This window comes from Hordeum vulgare, chromosome 6H (genome assembly GCF_904849725.1).
Source record: "Hordeum vulgare subsp. vulgare chromosome 6H, MorexV3_pseudomolecules_assembly, whole genome shotgun sequence".
NCBI classification, from domain to species: domain Eukaryota; kingdom Viridiplantae; phylum Streptophyta; class Magnoliopsida; order Poales; family Poaceae; genus Hordeum; species Hordeum vulgare.
Window position 1 is genome coordinate 559863447 of NC_058523.1, and position 19412 is coordinate 559882858.

At 42.8% G+C, this 19412-nt stretch overlaps 2 protein-coding genes and 1 long non-coding RNA gene across 3 annotated transcripts; 2 read left to right on the forward strand and 1 right to left on the reverse strand.

Moving 5' to 3' along the window:
• Positions 1-3423: 3423 nt before the first annotated feature.
• On the forward strand, positions 3424-4243 carry LOC123403368. Its single transcript, XR_006611458.1, has 2 exons — positions 3424-3852; positions 3918-4243. It is a non-coding gene; the product is annotated as an uncharacterized LOC123403368 (long non-coding RNA).
• A 12469-nt stretch (positions 4244-16712) lies between these two features.
• LOC123405915 (glutathione S-transferase T3-like) lies at positions 16713-18164 on the forward strand. Its single transcript, XM_045099429.1, has 3 exons — positions 16713-16907; positions 17004-17414; positions 17492-18164. The coding sequence occupies exons 1-3, from the start codon at positions 16713-16715 to the stop codon at positions 18068-18070; spliced, it is 1185 nt and encodes a 394-aa protein (XP_044955364.1). The 3' UTR covers positions 18071-18164.
• Positions 18162-19191, reverse strand: LOC123405916 (the record flags this gene model as incomplete). Its single annotated transcript, XM_045099430.1, has 1 exon — positions 18162-19191. A coding segment is annotated over one exon (957 nt), but the record flags the coding sequence as incomplete, so codon positions are not given.
• Between the last annotated feature and the right edge of the window lie 221 nt (positions 19192-19412).

Here is a 19412-nt window from a genome sequence, read left to right on the forward strand (position 1 = left end):
ACTATGGATAGTATCGGGGGGTATTAGCCATGGAAGATTGAAAATACAGTAACCCAACATCAGCATAAGTAGAATTTAAGTTTTCTACAGTATCTAAGGAAGTGGTGGTTTGCTTTCTCATACTAATGTTATCACGAGTTTTTGTTTAAGTTTCGTGTTGTGAAGTTTTCAAGTTTTGGGTGAAGTTCTTATGGACAAAGAGATAAAGAGTGGCAAGAGCTCAAGCTTGGGGATTCCCAAGGCACCCCAATAGATTCAAGGATGTCGTAAAAGCCTAAGCTCGGGGATGCCCCGGGAAGACATCCCCTCTCCCGTCTTCAATCCATCGGTAACGTTACTTGGGGCTATATTTGTATTCTCCACATGTTATGTGTTTTTGCTTGGAGCGTCTTGTATCGTAGGAGTCTTTTATTTTTTTTGTGTCACAATCATCCTTGCTGCACACCTAGAGAGAGACATGCACTCACCGTGATTTTGTCGAGCTTCACTTATATCCTTTGGTAGACAATTCAGCTCACATGTGCTTCACTTATATGTTTTGAGCTAGATACTTTTTCTCTATGTGCTTCACTTATATCTTTGAGAACACAGCGGTGTGTGGCTTGGTAGTTGATCTATGCTTTGAAAGTAGTCTCAAAAGGGGTAGTTATCTAAAGGGATACGAAAACTTCCACCTTCATGTGCATTGAATAGTTAGAGAAGTTTGATTCATCTCAATTAGTTTTGAGTTGTGGTTTTGGTAATATTGAAGTCATGCTAGTAAGGTGTTGTGGATCTAGAAATGCTTGTGTTGAAGTTAGTGATTCCCATAGCATGCAGGTATGGTCAACCGCTATGTGATGAAATCTGAGCATGATTAGTCTATAGATTGTCATCCTTTAAGTGGCGGTCGGGATCGCGCGATGGTTTATACCTACCAACCCTTCCCCTAGGGGTATGCGTTGAATGCTTTGTTTCGATTACTAATAAAACTTTTGCAACAAGTATATGAGTTCTTCATGACTAATGTTGAGTCCATGGTTTAGATGCACTTTCACCTTCCACCATCACTATCTTATTAGTGACGTGCAACTTTCGCCGGTGCACAAAACCCACCATTAGCCTCCCTCAAAACAGCCACCATACCTACCTACTATGGCTTTTTCAAAGTCATTCCGAGATATATTGCCATGCAACTACCACCGTGACATGTGCCACCATGTCTACATTGCCATTGCATGATCGTAAGATAGCGAGCATGATGTTTCCATTAGTGTCTATGCCATGCTAGATCATTGTCACGGGCATTCCATATAGAGTCATCGTTGCTCTAAGTTTTGAGTTGAAAGTGTGATGATCATCATTGATGGAGCATTGTCCCATGTGAGGAAATAAAAGTGGCCCAAGATGCCCACCAAAAAAAGAGAGGCCAAAGAGCCCACAAAAAAACAAAAATAAAAAAATGAGAGAAAAGAGAGAAGGGACAATGCTACCACCTTTCCACACTTGTGCATATTAAGCATCATGATCTTCATGATTGAGAGTCTCTCATTTTGTCGCCACCATATAGCTAGTGGGAAATTTTCATTATATAACTTGGCTTGTATATTCCAATGATAGGCTTCCTCAAAATTGCCTTAGGTCTTCATGAGCAAGCAAGTTGGATGCACACCCACTAGTTTTCTTTAAGAGATTTCACATACTCTTAGCTCTAGTGCATCATTTTATGGCAATCCCTACTCGTTCACATTGATATCTATTGATGAGCATCTCCACAGCTCATTGATATGCCTAGTTAATGTGATCATCTTCTTCTTTTTTGTCTTGCAACCTCCACCACACTCCACACCACTTATAGTGCTAAAACCATGGCTCACGCTCATGTCACTACAAGAAACCTGTTAATGCATGACGGATTTTTATATCCGTCACAGTTGATGACGTTTTCGTTGATCCGTCACCGTAACCGAGCCAATGGCTTACAGGACGAGCATGAGCCTGAAGACATTGACCCCTTCACGACGGACATCAAGACACCGTCACAAAAACCGTCACAAATGACCTAGCCTTTTCTCTTTATACACTATATAAAGACGTATGGCTCGCAGAGTGCGCATAACCGGGCCAAACCAACTGTATATCGTAAACTTTTCACATAAAATTCTAAATATTGTCTATTTAAAATATTAATTTATTTTTATTGTTGTGTATTATGAAGAGAGCAATCACGAACATTTCCTAAACGATACATGGATTTAAACAGTTCCATGTATTAAAAGTTACTATGTCAATTCATGTATATTCATTCATGCCAAAAGCATGCACAATGATAACACAATATTTTTTAAATACACGACCAAAATTTCCTGAAAACAAATTGAACAAGTTTAAATATACGCATTGTCAATTTTATTAATTCATGGCGCATTTTATAAAAACACATCGACATTTTTTAATACATATGAGAATTTCCAAAAATGTTGACTATTTTTGAATTGCACTAAAAATTTCTTGAAGTCTTATTACAGGAATGGTAAAATTTTATTATATTTATGTTTTCAAATGGGGAAATAAAATCAACAACAAATATAAAAGGAAACTTGGAAAAATAAAAAGTAAATCGATAGAAAACAAACACCAGAAAAATCACTTGAACCCATCCAAAAAGAAAGGGAAACGGTTGAAGACGTACATCGTTATATACACACTAACAAATTTTTGTATACCAATGGACTCACATTCTTTTAGCAAATTATTTAAAAAATTGCTAAAATCCTAACATGTGTGTCCCACTGTTGCAAGCCATTGGCTTTGGCTGTGCCACGAGTAAGTAACAAATGTTCAATCATTTTACTAAATTACATACAATCATTTTACTAAAATACATAAAATAACTTTTTAGAGGCACGATAATAAAATATTTTGAATATATAAATGTTATAACTAATTGATGAGTAATATATCAATATGTTTAAAAAAATATTCTATGCACATTCTCATGACCCGAAAAAACATTATTTAACCTATTTAAGCTAAAGAACATATATAACATTTTTATTTATACCAGCGACAATGTGCAGAATTTGGGAGAGAAGGAGATCCAGAAGTATATTAAAAATTGTCAACGCAAGAAATTTTAAGGAATTCTAAACTTGAGTGGAATCGTCCTGTGGTAATCACACAGGCTACACTAAAAAACTGAAGAAGAAGAAAAGAATTCTGGGCAAGCCTCACTGTAAAAAAACCTAAAGTTTCCAGCAAATGTGGCAATCCAGCGTGAGGGCAAAGTTACAATGTGATTGGTTGATCTAAGCATCACGCGGATCGCAGATCTAAACCGTCCATCCACCTAAGATCCAACGGCATAGAAACCTCCCCCCCCCCCTTTCTTGTGTTTTCTTCCATCCACCCACACGGAGCCAGCTTCACTTCCATTGGGAGGAAGTGGATCTCGGTTGGCCTCCTCCAGATCCTCCACCCTCCATCATCCCATCGATGGTCGCCGCCACTGCACCGAGAAAAGGGCTGCCAGCCGCCGCAACCTCACCATCCACGACCATCTCCCCTGTGCATCACGCAGTGACCATCTTCCGTCGCGACCTTAGACTCGTCTCGTAGGCAGGAACGCCACTGAAGGCGGACCTACTGCACACGACGCTGGTGCCGTTGATATGGATGGTGTCCATCTTGCTGGAAGGAGTTACCAGGTCCCTCGTGGGCGCGGAGAAGCTGGATCGGCCGGGCACATGACTACTAGCGTGCTCGAGGTCCCGCTTGAGCCTCCACCACGGGACGCATTCAGCAAGCTGTGAGCCGCATCGAACCAGTGGGATCCTCGGCATTCAGCAAGCTGCGAGCCGCTTGTCCCACCAGGTCTCCCCCCTGTTGCTTTTGATTTTCCAATCCCTTCCGTTTCTGATTTTCTAAACTGTTCCTAGGTGTTCTAGACACGCATGTAATACAGGTTCCATGGAGTCTTCATCGGTGGAGATAGAGTCCCATTCAATAGCATGGTTCGAGGCAAGATGCTTGCGAAACTCCAGTTGACGTACATATCTGTGGCCACAAAGGCAGGGGGATTTACCCTAGTTGATGTCCAGCGAGCGCCGCCGACGCTTGAGGAGCCTGAGAGTATCTTACTTTTCTACAGGAGATGATTGTAATTCTAAGTTTTTAGGGATCTTTTTGCTCTGTGTATTTCTCGGTTTGTGTATGTAACTTCCATTTTATTTAATGAAATGAACATATATTTTTTCTGACAAAACATATTGGCCTAAAACTTCCATGGACCAAGAGAGTGTATGGGCTGGCATGCAGATCCATGACGGCTGAGAGCTATGTGGGTTGTCATTCTTGGACCTAGTTGAAATTTGGTGGCCCAAAATTTAAGTGGGCCGATTCCTATATGGGCTGGCATGCAGATCCATGTTACGTGATGACGTGGCAAGTAGTTTAACACCGTTACGAGTGCGTCCGTCAAGCATGCTTAGGGCATATCCATGACGGCCGAGAGCCGTCATGGATGGTACCATGCCAAATTATCACGCGATATACATGACGGATTTCATATCCGTCATGGATGAGCGTTGATGACAGTTTTCAATTGATCCATGACAGATTAGAACCGTCACGTATTAACAGATTTTTTGTAGTGTGTATTGCGTGAGAGTTGAAAAGGTTTGAGAAAGTAAAGGTGTGAAACAATTACTTGGCCAATACCGGGGTTGTGCATGATTTAAATTCGTTGTGCAATGATGATAGAGCATAGCCAGACTATATGCTTTTGTAGGGATAACTTTCTTTTGGCCTTGTTATTTTGAAAGTTCATGATTACCTTGCTAGTTTGCTTGAGTTATTATTGTTTCCACGTCAATAGAAAACTATTGTTTCGAATCTAATGGATCTGAACATTCACGTCACATAAGAGGAGTTACAAAGGACATCTATGCTAGGTAGCATGAAAGCATCAAAAATTCATTCTTTATCACTTCCCTACTCGAGGACGAGTAGGAGTTAAGCTTGGGAATGCTTGATACGTCTCAAACGTATCTATAATTTTTGATGGTTTCAAGCTGTTATCTTGTCATCTTTGGATGTTTTATGTACCTTTTATATCTTTTTTGGGACTAACTTATTAATTCAGTGCCAAGTGCCAATTCCTGTTTTTCTGTGTTTTTGGCTCTTTTCAGATCTGATTTTGGAACAGAGTCCAAACGGAATAAAATCCCCGAAATAAATTTTTCCCGAACGAAAGAAGATCAGGGGGTTTGAGGGCCAAGCCAGTAGGGTTGCAGGGGGCCCACAAGCCCCATATCCGCCACCAGGGGGCGGGGGATGGCAGGCTTGTGGCCTCCCTGGCGCCCCCCTGACCTAGATCCTTCGCCTATATATTCCCTGAAATACAGAAAAAAATCAAGGGATCCACGAAAATACTTTTCCGCCGCCGCAAGCTTCCGTTTCCGCGAGATCTCATCTGGAGACCCTTCCCAGTGCCCTGCCGGAGGGGACTTTGGAGTTGGAGGGCTTCTACATCAACATCATCGCCCCTCTAATGACTCGTGAGTAGTTCACTTCAGACCTACGGGTCCGTAGTTAGTAGCTAGATGGCTTCTTCTCTCTCTTGGATCTTCAATACAAAGTTCTCCATGATCTTCATGGAGATCTATCCGATGTAATCCTGTTTGGCGGTGTGTTTGTCAAGATCCGATGAATTGTGGATTTGTGATCAGATTATCTATGATATATATTTGAGTCTCTGCTGAATTCTTATATGCATGATTTGATATCCTTGTAAGTCTCTCCGAGTCTTGGGTTTTTTTTGGCCAACTAGATCTATGATACTTGCAATGGGAGAAGTGTTTGGTTTTGGGTTCTTACCATCTGGCGACCTTTCCCAGTGACAGTAGGGGCAGCAAGGCACACATCGTGTAGTTGCCATCAAGGGTAACAAGGTGGGCTTTGTCGTAGATATGAGATTGTCCATCTATATCATGTCATCTTGCTTAAGGCGTTACTCTGTTATTTGGACTTAATACACTAGATGCATGCTTGATAGTGGTCGACGTGTGGAGTAATAGTAGTAGATGCAGAAAGTATTGGTCTACTTATTTTGGACGTGATGCCTACAGATATAATCATTGCCATAGATGATGTCACGACTTTGCACGGTTCTATCAATTGCTCGACAGTAATTTGTTCACCCACCGTCTACTTGCTTTCATGAGAGAAGCCACTAGTAAACACTACGGCCCCCGGGTCTATTCACACCTATCGTTTCCACTTTCGCTTTTACTTTGCTTTGTTACTTTGTTGCTTTCAGTTCTCACTTGGCGAACAATCTATAAGGGATTGACAACCCCTTCATAGCGTTGGGAGCAAGCTTTTTGTGTTTGTGAAGGCACTTGTGATACTCCTTCACTAGATCGGTAACTTGGTTCTCAAAACTGAGGGAAATACTTACCACCGCTGCGCTACATCACCCTTTCCGCTTCGAGGGAACACCAACGCAAGGCTCCAAGGCCGCGGGGAAATCCTTTGCATATTTGCCTAGGAAGTCCCTAAAGGCGTAGCCGTAGCAGAAGGATTCATGGTGCCGTTGCTGAGGAGAATCAAGACGTCTCCCGTCAGCACGTATTTCTCGCGCCGTTGGAAGGTCTTTTGTTGAAGTAGCACATGCCAACTTGGAACCTTTTCAGAGTTCCTTTCAAATGCTTTTCAATTTCATGGTGTTATAGCTCAAAATAATCAGTAAATGCATGAAAAATAACAAATGAAGTCGGAAAGGGTTGTAAATTGATGATGTGGCTTTGAATGGTGCATTTTGAACACAGAAAAACTATGGAGTTCAAATAAGTTCAAAAAAATGAAATCCCTTTGTAACAGACGGGTTTCTCTATGAAACCCTGATACTTCGAAACAGATTGTCCGTTTTGTACACGAAGTGCATCTAGTTTTTGCGGTAACCCTCTCAACTTTCTTGCACATGCTATGTGGGTGAAATGATAATACCATGCCAACTTGGAACCTTTTCGGAGTTCATTTGAAATTCTCTTCAATTTCATGGTCTTATAGCTTAAAATAATTAGTAAATGCATGAAAAATAACAAATGAAGTCAGAAAGGGTTGTAAATTGATGATGTGACTTTGAATGGTGTAGTTTGAACACAGAAAAACTATGGAGTTCAAATAAGTTCAAAAACATGAAATCCCTTTGTAACAGACGAGTTTCCGTATGAAACCGTGATACTTCGAAATAGATTGTCCGTTTTGTACACGAAGTGCATCCATTTTTTGTCGTAACCCTCTCAACTTTCTCGCACGTGCTATGTGGGTGAAATGATGATACCATGCCAACTTGGAACATTTTCAGAGTTCATTTCAAATGCTTTTCAATTTCATGGTCTTATAGTTCAAAATAATCAGTAAATGCGTGAAAAATAACAAATGAAGTCAGAAAGGGTTGTAAATTGATGTGGCTTTGAATGGTGTAGTTTGAACACATAAAAACTATGGAGTTCAAATAAGTTCAAAAAAATGAAATCCCTTTGTAACAGACGAGTTTCCGTATGAAACCCTGATACTTCGAAACAGATTGTCCGTTTTTACACGAAGTGCATCCAGTTTTTGCTGTAACCCTCTCAACTTTCTCGCACATGCTACGTGGGTGAAATGATGATACCATGCCAACTTGGAACCTTTTCAGAGTTCATTTCAAATGCTTTTCAATTTCATGGTCTTATAGCTCAAAATAATCAGTAAATGCATGAAAAATAACAAATGAAGTCAAAAAGGGTTGTAAATTGATGATGTGGCTTTGAATGGTGCATTTTGAACACATAAAAACTATGGAGTTCAAATAAGTTCAAAAAAAATAAAATCCATTTGTAACAGACGAGTTTCCGTATGAAACCGGTACTAAAAGGTGCTCGTGGGGCCCCAGCCTTACAACTTGTACCAAATAAAATGCCTTTGTAACAGCCTTAGAACTAGTACTAAAGGAATCCACTAAAAAGCTTTTATAAACCTCTAGTATTATTGAAACTAAAATTATATTGAATTTATGCAACTAAAATTATCAAATATTTTCTGTTCAAAACATTAAAAGCAAAAAAGAATTATCATAAAATAAAATAAATAAGTAATTAGAATTTTGTTACAAACTTTAATAGCAAAAAGAATTATCATAAAAGAAAATAAATAAGTAATTAGAAACAAAAAAGAAAGCAAAAAAACTGGACAAAAAATTAAAAAAAGTGCCACCTACCGGGGCACCACGGCCTGCATACGACTAGAAACTCATTACTAGGGCCAGATGCACGCCTGCAGTAGGCCCAACAGGCCCACAAGCACATAGAGTGATTTTAGGCCCGTAAGCCTGCAGTAGAGAGGAGCTCGAAGTGGTTGGTTCGGCAAGGCTTATAAACCACTCCGAGGCCCTCTCGGCTAGCGAGGTGGGACAAAACATAGCACCGCGCCAGTGCAAGGCCTTTGGTCCCGGTTGGTGCCACCAACCGGGACTAAAGGGGGGCATGGGTACCGGTTGATGTCACCAACCGGGACCAAAGACCTCTGCTTCCCGCCCTTCGGGCTGCTGAAAAGAGACCTTTAGTACCGGTTGGTGACACCAACCGGGACCAATGCCACCATTAGTCCCGGTTGGTGCTACCAACCGGGACCAAAGGCCTCTGCTTCCCGCCCTTTGGGCTGCTGAAAAGAAACATTTGGTCCCGGTTGTTGACACCAACCGGGACTAAAGGTGTGGCTATATAAGCGACAGTTTAGAAATTTGATCTCTCCCCTCTCTCCATTCGATCCCGACGCCGACGCCGCCCCTGCTGCCCCGACGCTGCCCCTGCCCCAAGCCGAGTATGTGGCGGCAGCGATAGCAGCGATGCAGGCGGTGTGGCTGAACAGATTGATCGTCGACATCCAGTGCACTGAACCAAGAACCGTGAAGCTATTGTTGGACAATAAGTCGACGATCGCGCTAAGTAAGAACCCAGTACACCACGATCGCAGCAAGCACATCGACCTGAGATACCATTTCATCCGAGATTGCGTTGAGACCGGAAAGGTGGACATCGACTACGTGGGCACTGAAGTTCATCTCGCAGATGCTCTTACCAAGTCCCTGGGCAGGGTTCAGTTCATCGAGATGAAGAAAAGGATCGGCATCGAGGAGGTGCAGCCTGGACGATGCAAATAAGGGGGTGATCTGTAGGGTTACTTGGGTCGAGCAAGACCTTAGAAGTAGGGTTAGTTTGGACTGTCATTTGGGTTTTTGTTTCATCGACTTGCCTCACCTTGGACTGTCCGTATGGACCCTATCCTAATATGTGTGCGGCTTGCATGCAACATGAGTCTTTGTAGCATTATTTTTTGGAAAACTCTATTGCTCAACCGGCTGCATGTGAATCATCCGCCGCTTGCTTAGCCGTCGGATTGGTCTTAATCGAGTGCTCGTGGCTGACGACAAGTCTCGTGCAGTCAGTTTTCCTTTCATGTAACAAGAGTATTGTTTCAAAAGGTTTCCGCAACACATGTACTGTTTCAGAAAAAGGTTTGGTCGTGAAGTTTTTTTCAGCAATTGGCTAGTTTCAAAAGATTTCCGCAACACAGTGTTTTTCTAAAAAGAAAAAAGGGTTCAACAATGAATATATTTTTCTTCCGCAATAAGGGTCTTGTTTCAGAAACATAACTCAGGCTGAAGAAAGTGTCGGAGGAGTGCTCGGTGTGAGAACGTGCAAGGTAAAGTTTTTGGGAACATGACCTTCGTTGGAAAAAAATCTTCCGCAACAGTACATATGTTCCAAAAAGACGAACATTTTTTTCTACAACCTCACATGTGTTGTAAAAGTTTTTTGCAACATGACATTTGTTGCAAAGATTTTTACGGCACGACCTCTGATGCAAAGATTTTTACGGGGCAACGAGCTCGTTTCTGCAACTGGATCATTGCTTTAGGAATTAATTGATCAGAGGAGGCGATCAAATCGCATGCCAGCAAATAAATCGAACGGCTGATTTTTACGGAGCGACCTCTGATGCAAATATTTTTGCAGGGCAATGAGCTCGTTTCTGCAACTGGACCGTTGCTTCAGGAATTAATTGGTCAGAAGAGGCAATCAAACCGCATGCCAGCAAATAAATCGAACGGCTGTGAGTGTGTACATCGAACGGCTATTTCGGCGATCGATGTTTAGTACGGATCCATCGGTAGACGCCTAGCAGCTCCCTTATTTTTTACGGAAATTGCTTTTGGCTCCCGAGCTCCATGGAGCCCTTTAAATTTGAAACTCAAATTTCATGAAAATTCATATTTTTACATTTCAAAAAATTCTGAAAAAATACAGGGATAAGTGAAGGCGTAACACACATGTGTGTAAATTTTCAGAAAAAAATACATTGAAATGAGGGCTGTGCAAAAAAGACAAATCTGAGGCTTTTTTACACATGACACTATTCATCATTTCAGGTCATGCATTTGTCTTTCTTGTGCAGATCGTATTTCAAGGTATTTCATCCTAAATTTTTGCACACATACGCATAACATCCTTCTGTACTTTCATATTTTTTTTCAGATTTTTTTGAAACCGAAAAGTTTGAATTTTGAATTATTCAAAAATTTCGGCCTCCATGAAGGCCGAGCTCCAAACGTCCGCACTCTATTTTTAAACACAATAAAATTGAAGTCACTCATATACACAAGCATACATCCATCTTTATGAACGCAGGCACGCACATCCTATCCTTATTAGCATTTTCGAGAGGCTGAGCCGACATGGCATTTTGAAATTTTACGAAGTCATCATATGCACATCACAATCAACGAAAACCTCTTCTCACACTGAACGAACATGGCCTAAAGCCTGATTTTTTTTTAGAAATAAAGCGAGCGCCAATGCCAAATTTAGAACTTGGACTTTGATGGGTTAATGGTACCGCCTTCCTTCTACATTTATCCAAGCACAAGTTGGTTCGCCTTATTAGTTGTAGCCGTGCAGGCTTTCTAATTGAGTCTGGCTGCTAGTAATTTTCATCAATGTTGCCGTGTGGACCGTGTGGTTTAATTAGTTTCAGCAAGATTTGTTGAGTTGAGGGAAAAGTAGGAATAGGAGTCCAAAGGATACGACCCGAGTAGTACCGCAGCGGGACGTCCCCTACTGTATACTCTACTAGTTGTTGCTTCTGCGTGTCCGTGTCCTAATATGTGTGCGGCTTGGTGCAACATGAGTCTAGTAGAGTATTAGTCTTATCCGTGTAGGCTTCCTAATTGAGTCGGGCTGCTAGTAATTTTCATCGTCAAGGTTGCCGTATGGACGTGTGGTTATTAGTTTGGGCAAGATTTGTTGAGTTGAAGGAAAAGTAGGAATCGGAGTCCAAGGATAGCTCGGATACGACCCGATCGAGTAGTAATATTCTATATATACATGCCATGACAGACATTGAGAAGAGAAAAAAAGAAGCTACGAGATATATATACACCCTTTTATAAAAGTGTGTTGGTGGTGTGTGACCGATCCTTGGGCGAAACCAAACATAACCTAACCTAGGCAACATCCATCCAACTTGCTGATCGGTGATGGCTAGCGACGACGAGCAGTGGACCGATGACGAGTGGACCGAGGAGGACGAGAAGGCTATGGTGGCCAGGAATGAGATCGTGGATCGGGCTCGGGCTCGGCAGAGGGCCAGGCATGGCGGCGGCAAACCCAGGATACGGGTGGAAGACGACACGGTCATCTACATCCTGTCGCTGGAGAAGGACGGCATCGACTACGTCGACGACCGCGGCGACCGGTTCACGCCGGAAGAGATGAAGGGTATCGTGGACCTCGACATCGATGGCGACGATGAGATCGATGAGCGGCAGGCCCGGGTGATGCGGGAGCTGAGTGAAAAGGGCTACGTGGAGGTGGACGACAAGTACCTGGGCGACGACGACGAGTACCTACAAGAGGCCAATGAGTTGAGCGAGAAAGAGTGGGCGAGACTCACGGCGCTCATCTTGAGTCGCCGTCTTGCTCGCATGGAAGTCGCCGTCGAAAACGACGACGGCGAGGATGACGACGACTACTCGGAGGAGAAGCTGGGAGAGGAGGAGGGCGAGAATCCAGATGACCAACAGATACTACTAGCACAACAGGGTTGATTCAGTTTGTTCGTTTATTTAATAGGAGTACTACATATATATGCATGTAATTCTAATATATATAATGATTTTGTCTATACTGAAGTATATGGGTCTATATGTCTGCTTGCTTGCATCTATGTATGAGAGCTCCTGATCATTGATATTCTCTCCTGTATACTCAGCGTACGTAAGTTAACAATTGGTAATCATGGATCAGCCAATTATATATGTCTGTTCAAGGATATCCTCGAGGAAACTTAGTGTAACCATGACCCACTACTTTACAACCAACCTTACTAATTTCTTTGCCAGAAGCTTACACGCCCTTCATAATGTATGGCATGCCCTTGTGTTTACAAGGATAAGTGGGACTGTGAGTGTCATAAAATTTTCAACACGGTAGACGACATATTGTTAAGGCGAGTGATACACGTCGGCGGACCGGCTGAGCTCAGACGGCACGCGCGCGTGAGCCCTCCGATTTGGCTTCATGCAGCCGTCGGATCAGTGGCGGAGCTAAGGACAAAGTCTAAAACAAACCTTGAATTTATAGACGAAAGCTAAATTAAACCCCAAACTCTCAATACCTGAAATCAGCACACCAAACTCTCTGATCCCGGTCTATTTTAAACCCTAGACCTATTTGCCACACAAGGAATACAATAATCCCGACCGGGATAACCTGCTAAGAATTTAGGCCGGCCCATTATACCACAGCAAGAATACATGAAATTTAAAAAATGTTCGAACATTTCTAAAATTGTTTATAAGTTAAAAAATCTTCCTGTTTTCTGTTGTTAGCACAAATTCAAGTTCCATTTGTATTTTTCAAAACTATTTGGCATTTTGAAATTGTATTCACATTTTTTTAAATGGCCCGTGATTTAGAAAAATCGCATTTGTCCATGGATTCCGACAATTATTCACATGCTATGAAAAATGATTCGGGTTATTAAAAAATGTGTCACATTTTTTAAATAATGTTTTGGAACACACCGAAGTGACGAACTTCAAAAAACAAATTTGGGGCAAACAATATTGAAAACGTAAACAATTTTGGAAATCTACGTGCATTTTATTAAGTGTCGTTACTTTTTGAAAATTCCTATCCTCTTGGACATATGACTGTAGCTGATAAAACTGAAGCGTCGTTGTAGCTGATAAAACTGAAACGTGTTTGTGACATTTAAAAAAAAAGTGCGAGAGACTGCGTTAATGGGCCGGTCCAATTTAGCAAATACCATTTAAATCATCTCAAGGTTTAAAATAGACCGGGATCGGTAACTTTGGTGTGCTGATTTCAGGGATTGAGAGTTTGGGATTTGATTTAGCTTTCGCCTACAAATTCAAGGTTTGTTTTGAACTTTTTCCAAATTCATGCGTACGTAGATGATACTTTACAAGCACAGATACTTTTTTTTGGCCACTTCAAGCACAGATATTTAGGTCGTCGCTCGTCGCTGTTGGTCGCACCTCCTGTTGTAGCAATTACATTTGCGGCCGGTCGTTGCAACAAAATTGTCACCACCCATCGTCAAGGTTCACATTATCAACGTAAATGGTTGTAGCAATTCTCGTCGCTGGTTGTAGGAAAATACGACGAAGGTTCAAGCAAAATCATTATTGTCGTTGTTGCGGGTCGCATCATCAACGTGAATAGTTGTAGCAATTATTTTTGCCGGTTGTAACAAAAGCCGACAATGGTTGAAGCAAAATCGTCGTCGTCGTCATCATGAGTCGTAGGTCGCAACGACATGAATGGTTGTAGCAATTCCCATCGCAGGTTGTAGCAAAGACCGAAGACCGTGGAAGAAAAAAAATTGCCGTTGTCGCTATCAACATGAATGATTGCAACAATTTTCATCGCCGATCGTAGCAAAGGGTGAAAACGGTTGCAACACCAGAACTCGCCAATTATAGCTTTGCTCGTGAATGACGAAGAAGCAAGGAATGACTGGGTTGCACGAGAGAGAAAAGAAACAACAAGACAAGAGGAAGAAGAAAAGCAAAGAAAAAAATTATGTAAAAAAAATCTTGCTTGAGGCCCACAAACACCTGACCGAATGTGCTTCTTACGTAATAAGGCGAGCGAGCAAGCAAGCGAGGGATGACCGGCCGAGCGCTCGACCGGTTGTCCAAGGCGAGTACTGGGGTCGGTGCACCGGCCCAATAGTTGGGTCGGTCGCCGGAGCTGAAGAATGGAGCGCGGGCAGTTTCGGACAGTTCTGATCGGGCAGTTTCATGGGATGCGGTGCTAATTAATTTGGGTCCAAATTAGGTAAGACATGACTTAATGCAAATTGGACTAGTTGACTAAGGTTTTAACGCATGTGTGGTCGTGAGCTATTTTCTCCCTTCAAACCATCGCACGAGAGCTATTTCATCGAAAGATGTCGCACTACTTTCAATTAGATGGAAAGATGTCGCATCTGAGCTATTGGTCATTTGTTTCTCTTGTCGCACGTACTAGAGCAAATGTACAATCTCATACGACAAGCATGTATGTACGTCTTAGTGTGCCTGCGTGTACAACATGTTTTCATTTGCCGAACCCAGTTTTTAAGTGTTTCATTAGTTGTCTAAATAAATGGGTGCTTTATTCGACTTTTTTTCTTTCAGTTTTAACTCTATTTTACAGTAGTCACCATCATGATGCATGTGTCGTAGGATCAGTTTTGGTTTTGCCCTACAAATTAATTAGTCATTTATTTTTAAAATATCCAACAAAATTGTTTAAAAATGATAAAGAGCAAAATAAATATAATGCATAAAATGAAAATTTTCACATGTTTGTTCTAAAATATGCTTACCGCGTAGTTGAAAAACACACTGTCACTTATTTGAAAACAATGTTTCATCACGTATTTGAAAAAATGTTCGCCGCATATTGAAAATTGTTAATCGTGTATTTAAAAATGTTCATCACATTTTCTAATTAAATTTCACTCACGACATGTTAAAAAAGGCTTCTCTCATATCTAAAAAATGTTCATCATGTTTACACCCCTTGCAATTGTATGTGTGGTGTTGGACATGCAACAGGCCGACATGTTCCGCATTGTCATCCATGGTTAAGATCACTTTATGGGTTGTGTGCAATTGTTGTTGAGTTATAATACATGCAGTTGCATTCTGATGATGGACATGCAACTAGCCGACAACCACCCATCACCCTCCATTGCAATTGCTTTGAAGCTCGTGCAATTGTAGTCGGCTTACAACACTTGTAGTTACATATGTAGTGTTAAACATGCAACTGGCAGACCAAATCCCTTCCACGGCACCTAGTTGCGATCACTTTGTGGGTCGTTCAGTTGCGGTCGAGTTATAATACTTATAGTTTCACGTTTGGTGGTGGACATGCAACTGGTCGGCAATCTCCTGCCCTAGTTGTGATTGGCTTAAAACACTTTGCAGTTGCATGTCCGGTGTTGGATATGCCACTAGGCGACAAAACCCCCTCTTGACCCAGTTGCAGTCGATTTTTCTAAGTCCGTGTAGTTGCACTCGGGTTACAACACTTATAGTTGCATGTCTATTGGTGGACATGCAAGTAGATAACAACCCCACACCTCAATCCGTATGAAGGTCACGTAGTTGCAGCCGGGTTACAACATTTGTAGTTGCGTATCAGGGTACAACATCTACAGTTACATGTCAGGTTACCAAACTTGAAGTTGCGCGTCAGGTTACAACACTTGTAGTTAAACGTTGGGGCACAACACTTGCAGTCGGATTAAAACATTTTCTGTTGAGCGTCGGGTTACAACACTTGAAGTTGCATGTCGGGTTACAACACTTGGAGTTGTGGGTTGAGTTACAACACTTGGAGTTGCGGGCTGAGTTACAACACTTGCAGTTGCATGTCGAGTTACAACACTTGCAGTTGTGCATCAGGTTAGAACACTTGCAGTTGCGCGCCGGGTTACAACACTTGCAAATGCTGGCCCGGTTATTACGACACTTGCAGTTTCATGTCGGGTAACAACACTTGGAGTTGGGTGTCTAGTGGTAGACATGCAACTGACTCGACAACTTCCTCAAATCACTATGGCGGCCGTATTTGGGTCGATGCAAGTTGCGACCACCTTAGAGCATCTCTAGTGAATCCTCTATATGGACATGTATTGTAAATATATAAGATTTGAGCCGTTTTTTACAGTCCAAAGAGTCCCAGCGACTCGTGTAAACGGGCGTGGAAATATGCACGACGAAGCCACGACGGTACGAGGCGTCCAAACATCCACGACCAACCCACGCTCGTGCGCTCGGCTGCTTCGTCCCGCGGCGCTACCTCGCCCAGATCGCCGTCGTCGCGTTCTTCTCCGGCCGGCAAGGTAATTTCTTCTCCTGGCGAGCGCACGAGCGTGAGGGCGGGGACGAGGGGCCGAGCTCGGGAGGAGCGGCCGGCGGCGGGCGGGATGGGGGCCGCGGCCGGCGGCGGGCGGGATGGGGGCCGCGGCCGGCGGCGGGCGGGATGGGGGCGGCGGCCGGCGCCGCCGGGATGGGGGCAGGGGCGGAGGCGGGCTGGGGCGGCGGTGGAGGCGGGCTGGCATGGGGGCGGCGGCCGGGATGGGGGCGGCGGTGGAGGCGGGCTGGCATGGGGGCGGGGGTGGAGGCGGGCTGGCATGGGGGCGGCGGTGGAGGCGGGCTGGCATGGGGGCGGGGGTGGAGGCGGGCTGGATGGGGTGCTGCGGCTGCTGCTGCTGCTGAAGTGCTGAACCTGCTGCTGAACTTGCTGCTGCTGCTGCTTCAATTTGATTCAACCAAAGAATGCAGATATTTGTTAGTTATTGTTAGTTAAATTCAGCGCGATTCTTTTTGGACTAAAATATTTGTTAGTTATTGTTAATTAAATTTGATTCAGATCATGGTCTAAATTTGCTTGTAGATGGATGATGACGAAGCCTTCTTAGACATCATTGATTTTGGTTGCACACAAACGCAACCAAAGAGTCCAATTGGAGAGCAGCCAACTCCATCAACTCAGCATCGTTCTGCAATAACAGAGAAAGGAAAATCCCACAAAGGAAAAAATTGGTCTAGTGATGAGGACAAGGTTCTCATAGCAGCATGGGCAAATACAAGTTTGGATATTGTTGGGACAGATCAAAACCGAGATACTTATTGGGCTAGAATTTCAGAGTACTACAATAGACAGAAGGAATCATCATGGCCGGAACGAAATGATAATGCAATCAATTGCCGTTACACTTTCATTAACAGAGAGACCTCTAAATTTTGTGGTTGCCTTCAGCAGATTTTAAATAGGCAAGAAAGTGGAAGGACTATAGAAGAAAAGGTATGCAATATTCTATATGTGTTGTGCAATATTTTATATGTGTTGTGCATATTTTAACCATATATTTATATGTGCAGACAAACGATGCACACATTTTGTTCAAGGAAATGGATCCTAAAAAAAAGAAGCCTTTCACATTGATGCATTGCTACATAGAGTTTTCGAAGTATCCAAAGTGGCAGACAAGAGAACTTGAAACTTCTGTGAAGAAACAAAAGAAGACCATTGATGCAAGTCCGGGCACAGCTACCAATGATCCGGCTGATGCATCCTCGGTACGTACTGATGCTACCTCGATACGCACTGATGCTCTTGAACATGAGACTAGACCTGATGGTGTGAAGAAGGACAAGAGAGGTAAGGCTGATGACATTGCTTGCAAGTTTTCATTAGAAACTGTGTGGGCAGCAAAACAAGAGAAGGATGAGATCAAAGAGGCGGCAAGAAATGCTCGCTACGCGCAGCAACTTGAATTGCGAAAAGAGGAGATTGCACTAAAAAAGAAGGAGGATGCACGAAACGAGAGGGAGGATGCACGAAGACAGTTTGAATTAGATGAGAGGGTCATGCTCATGGACACTAGTGGTATGACTGATGCGCAAAAGCAGTTCTACCAAGCTAAGCAGAAGGAGATCCTTGCTCGCGGCCTAGAGTAATTTACTGCTTTCTACTAGTTGTTGTAAGAACAATTTACTGCTTTCTACTAGTTGTTGTAAGAACAATTTACTGCTTTCTGCTAGTTGAAGACATGGATTACATCACTCAACTTTATTGATAGCTGTATTACAAAGACATGGATTACAAACTTATAACTAGGACATCACTCGTTTCCAAACTTTTGCCACACATGGTCAATTAGATCAAGTTTAAGCTGATCATGTTCATTGAAATTTCTAATCCGTTGAGTCATCTGAATAAACGAGCTCAGTTCTTCTGCATGAGTACGAGAGACTGTGACTCTTTCTCCCATTGCGTCAAAAGTGCATCTTTGTCGACCAGTTTGTCGCTCCTCTTCTACTATCATATTGTGCGTTATGACACAAGCTTTCATTACATCACTGATTTCTTTACGTTTCCATCCTTTAGCAGGTCCACGAACAATGGCAAAACGGGATTGCAGAACTCCAAAGGCTCGTTCCACATCTTTCCTAGCCCCCTCTTGCTTCTTGGCAAAAGTTTTATGCTTTCTGCTAGTTGGAGCTGGTATGCTCTTCACAAATGTTGCCCACCGTGGATAGATACCATCTGCAAGATAATACCCCATTGTGTACTGACGGCCATTGATGCTATAATTCACTGGAGGAGTGTGGCCTTCGGCTAGCTTTGTAAAAACAGGAGAACGTTGAAGAACATTTATATCATTCAGAGACCCTGGTAAACCAAAATAAGCATGCCAAATCCAAAGATCTTGTGAAGCAACTGCTTCCAAGATCATAGTGGGCTCGTTCACATGGCCTCTAAACATGCCATGCCATTTTTTGGGGCAATTTTTCCACCCCCAGTGCATGCAATCTATGCTCCCTAACATACCGGGAAATCCTCTTTCCTCCCCTATTGCAAGTAACCTAGCGATGTCTTCTTCATTTGGAGATCTCAGGTACTCTTCCCCAAAAACTTCACAAACTTTGATTACAAATTTCTTGCAAGACTCTAAATTAGTAGCCTCAGCGGACCGAATGTACTCATCAACACCATCAGCTGCTATTCCATATGTGAGGATCCGCATTGCCGCGGTCATCTTTTGTAGAGGATGTAACCCAAGAGCTCCAGAAGCACTTCTTTTTTACGTAAAATAACCATCATAGTCATGCTCAAGTATACCATCAGCTATGCGGTTGAACAAAGTACGCGACATCCTAAATCTATGCATAAAAAGTCAATCAGACAGGGAAATGAAAAAGAACCAAAGCAGAGAAGTGTACTAATTACGAACCTTCGTCGAAACAAATGTTCGGGAAAGCGAGGAACTTCTTTGAAGTAGTCGTTCCAGAGAAGAAG

Coding starts and splice junctions, on each gene's coding strand:
- LOC123405915 (XM_045099429.1), top strand. CDS start 16,713: ATGGGGGCGGGGGTGGAGGCGGGCTGGCATGGGGGCGGCGGTGGAGGC. Junction 16,908..17,003: donor GCAGATATTTGTTAGTTATT/GTTAGTTAAATT, acceptor ATTTGCTTGTAG/ATGGATGATGACGAAGCCTT. Junction 17,415..17,491: donor GAAGGACTATAGAAGAAAAG/GTATGCAATATT, acceptor TTATATGTGCAG/ACAAACGATGCACACATTTT.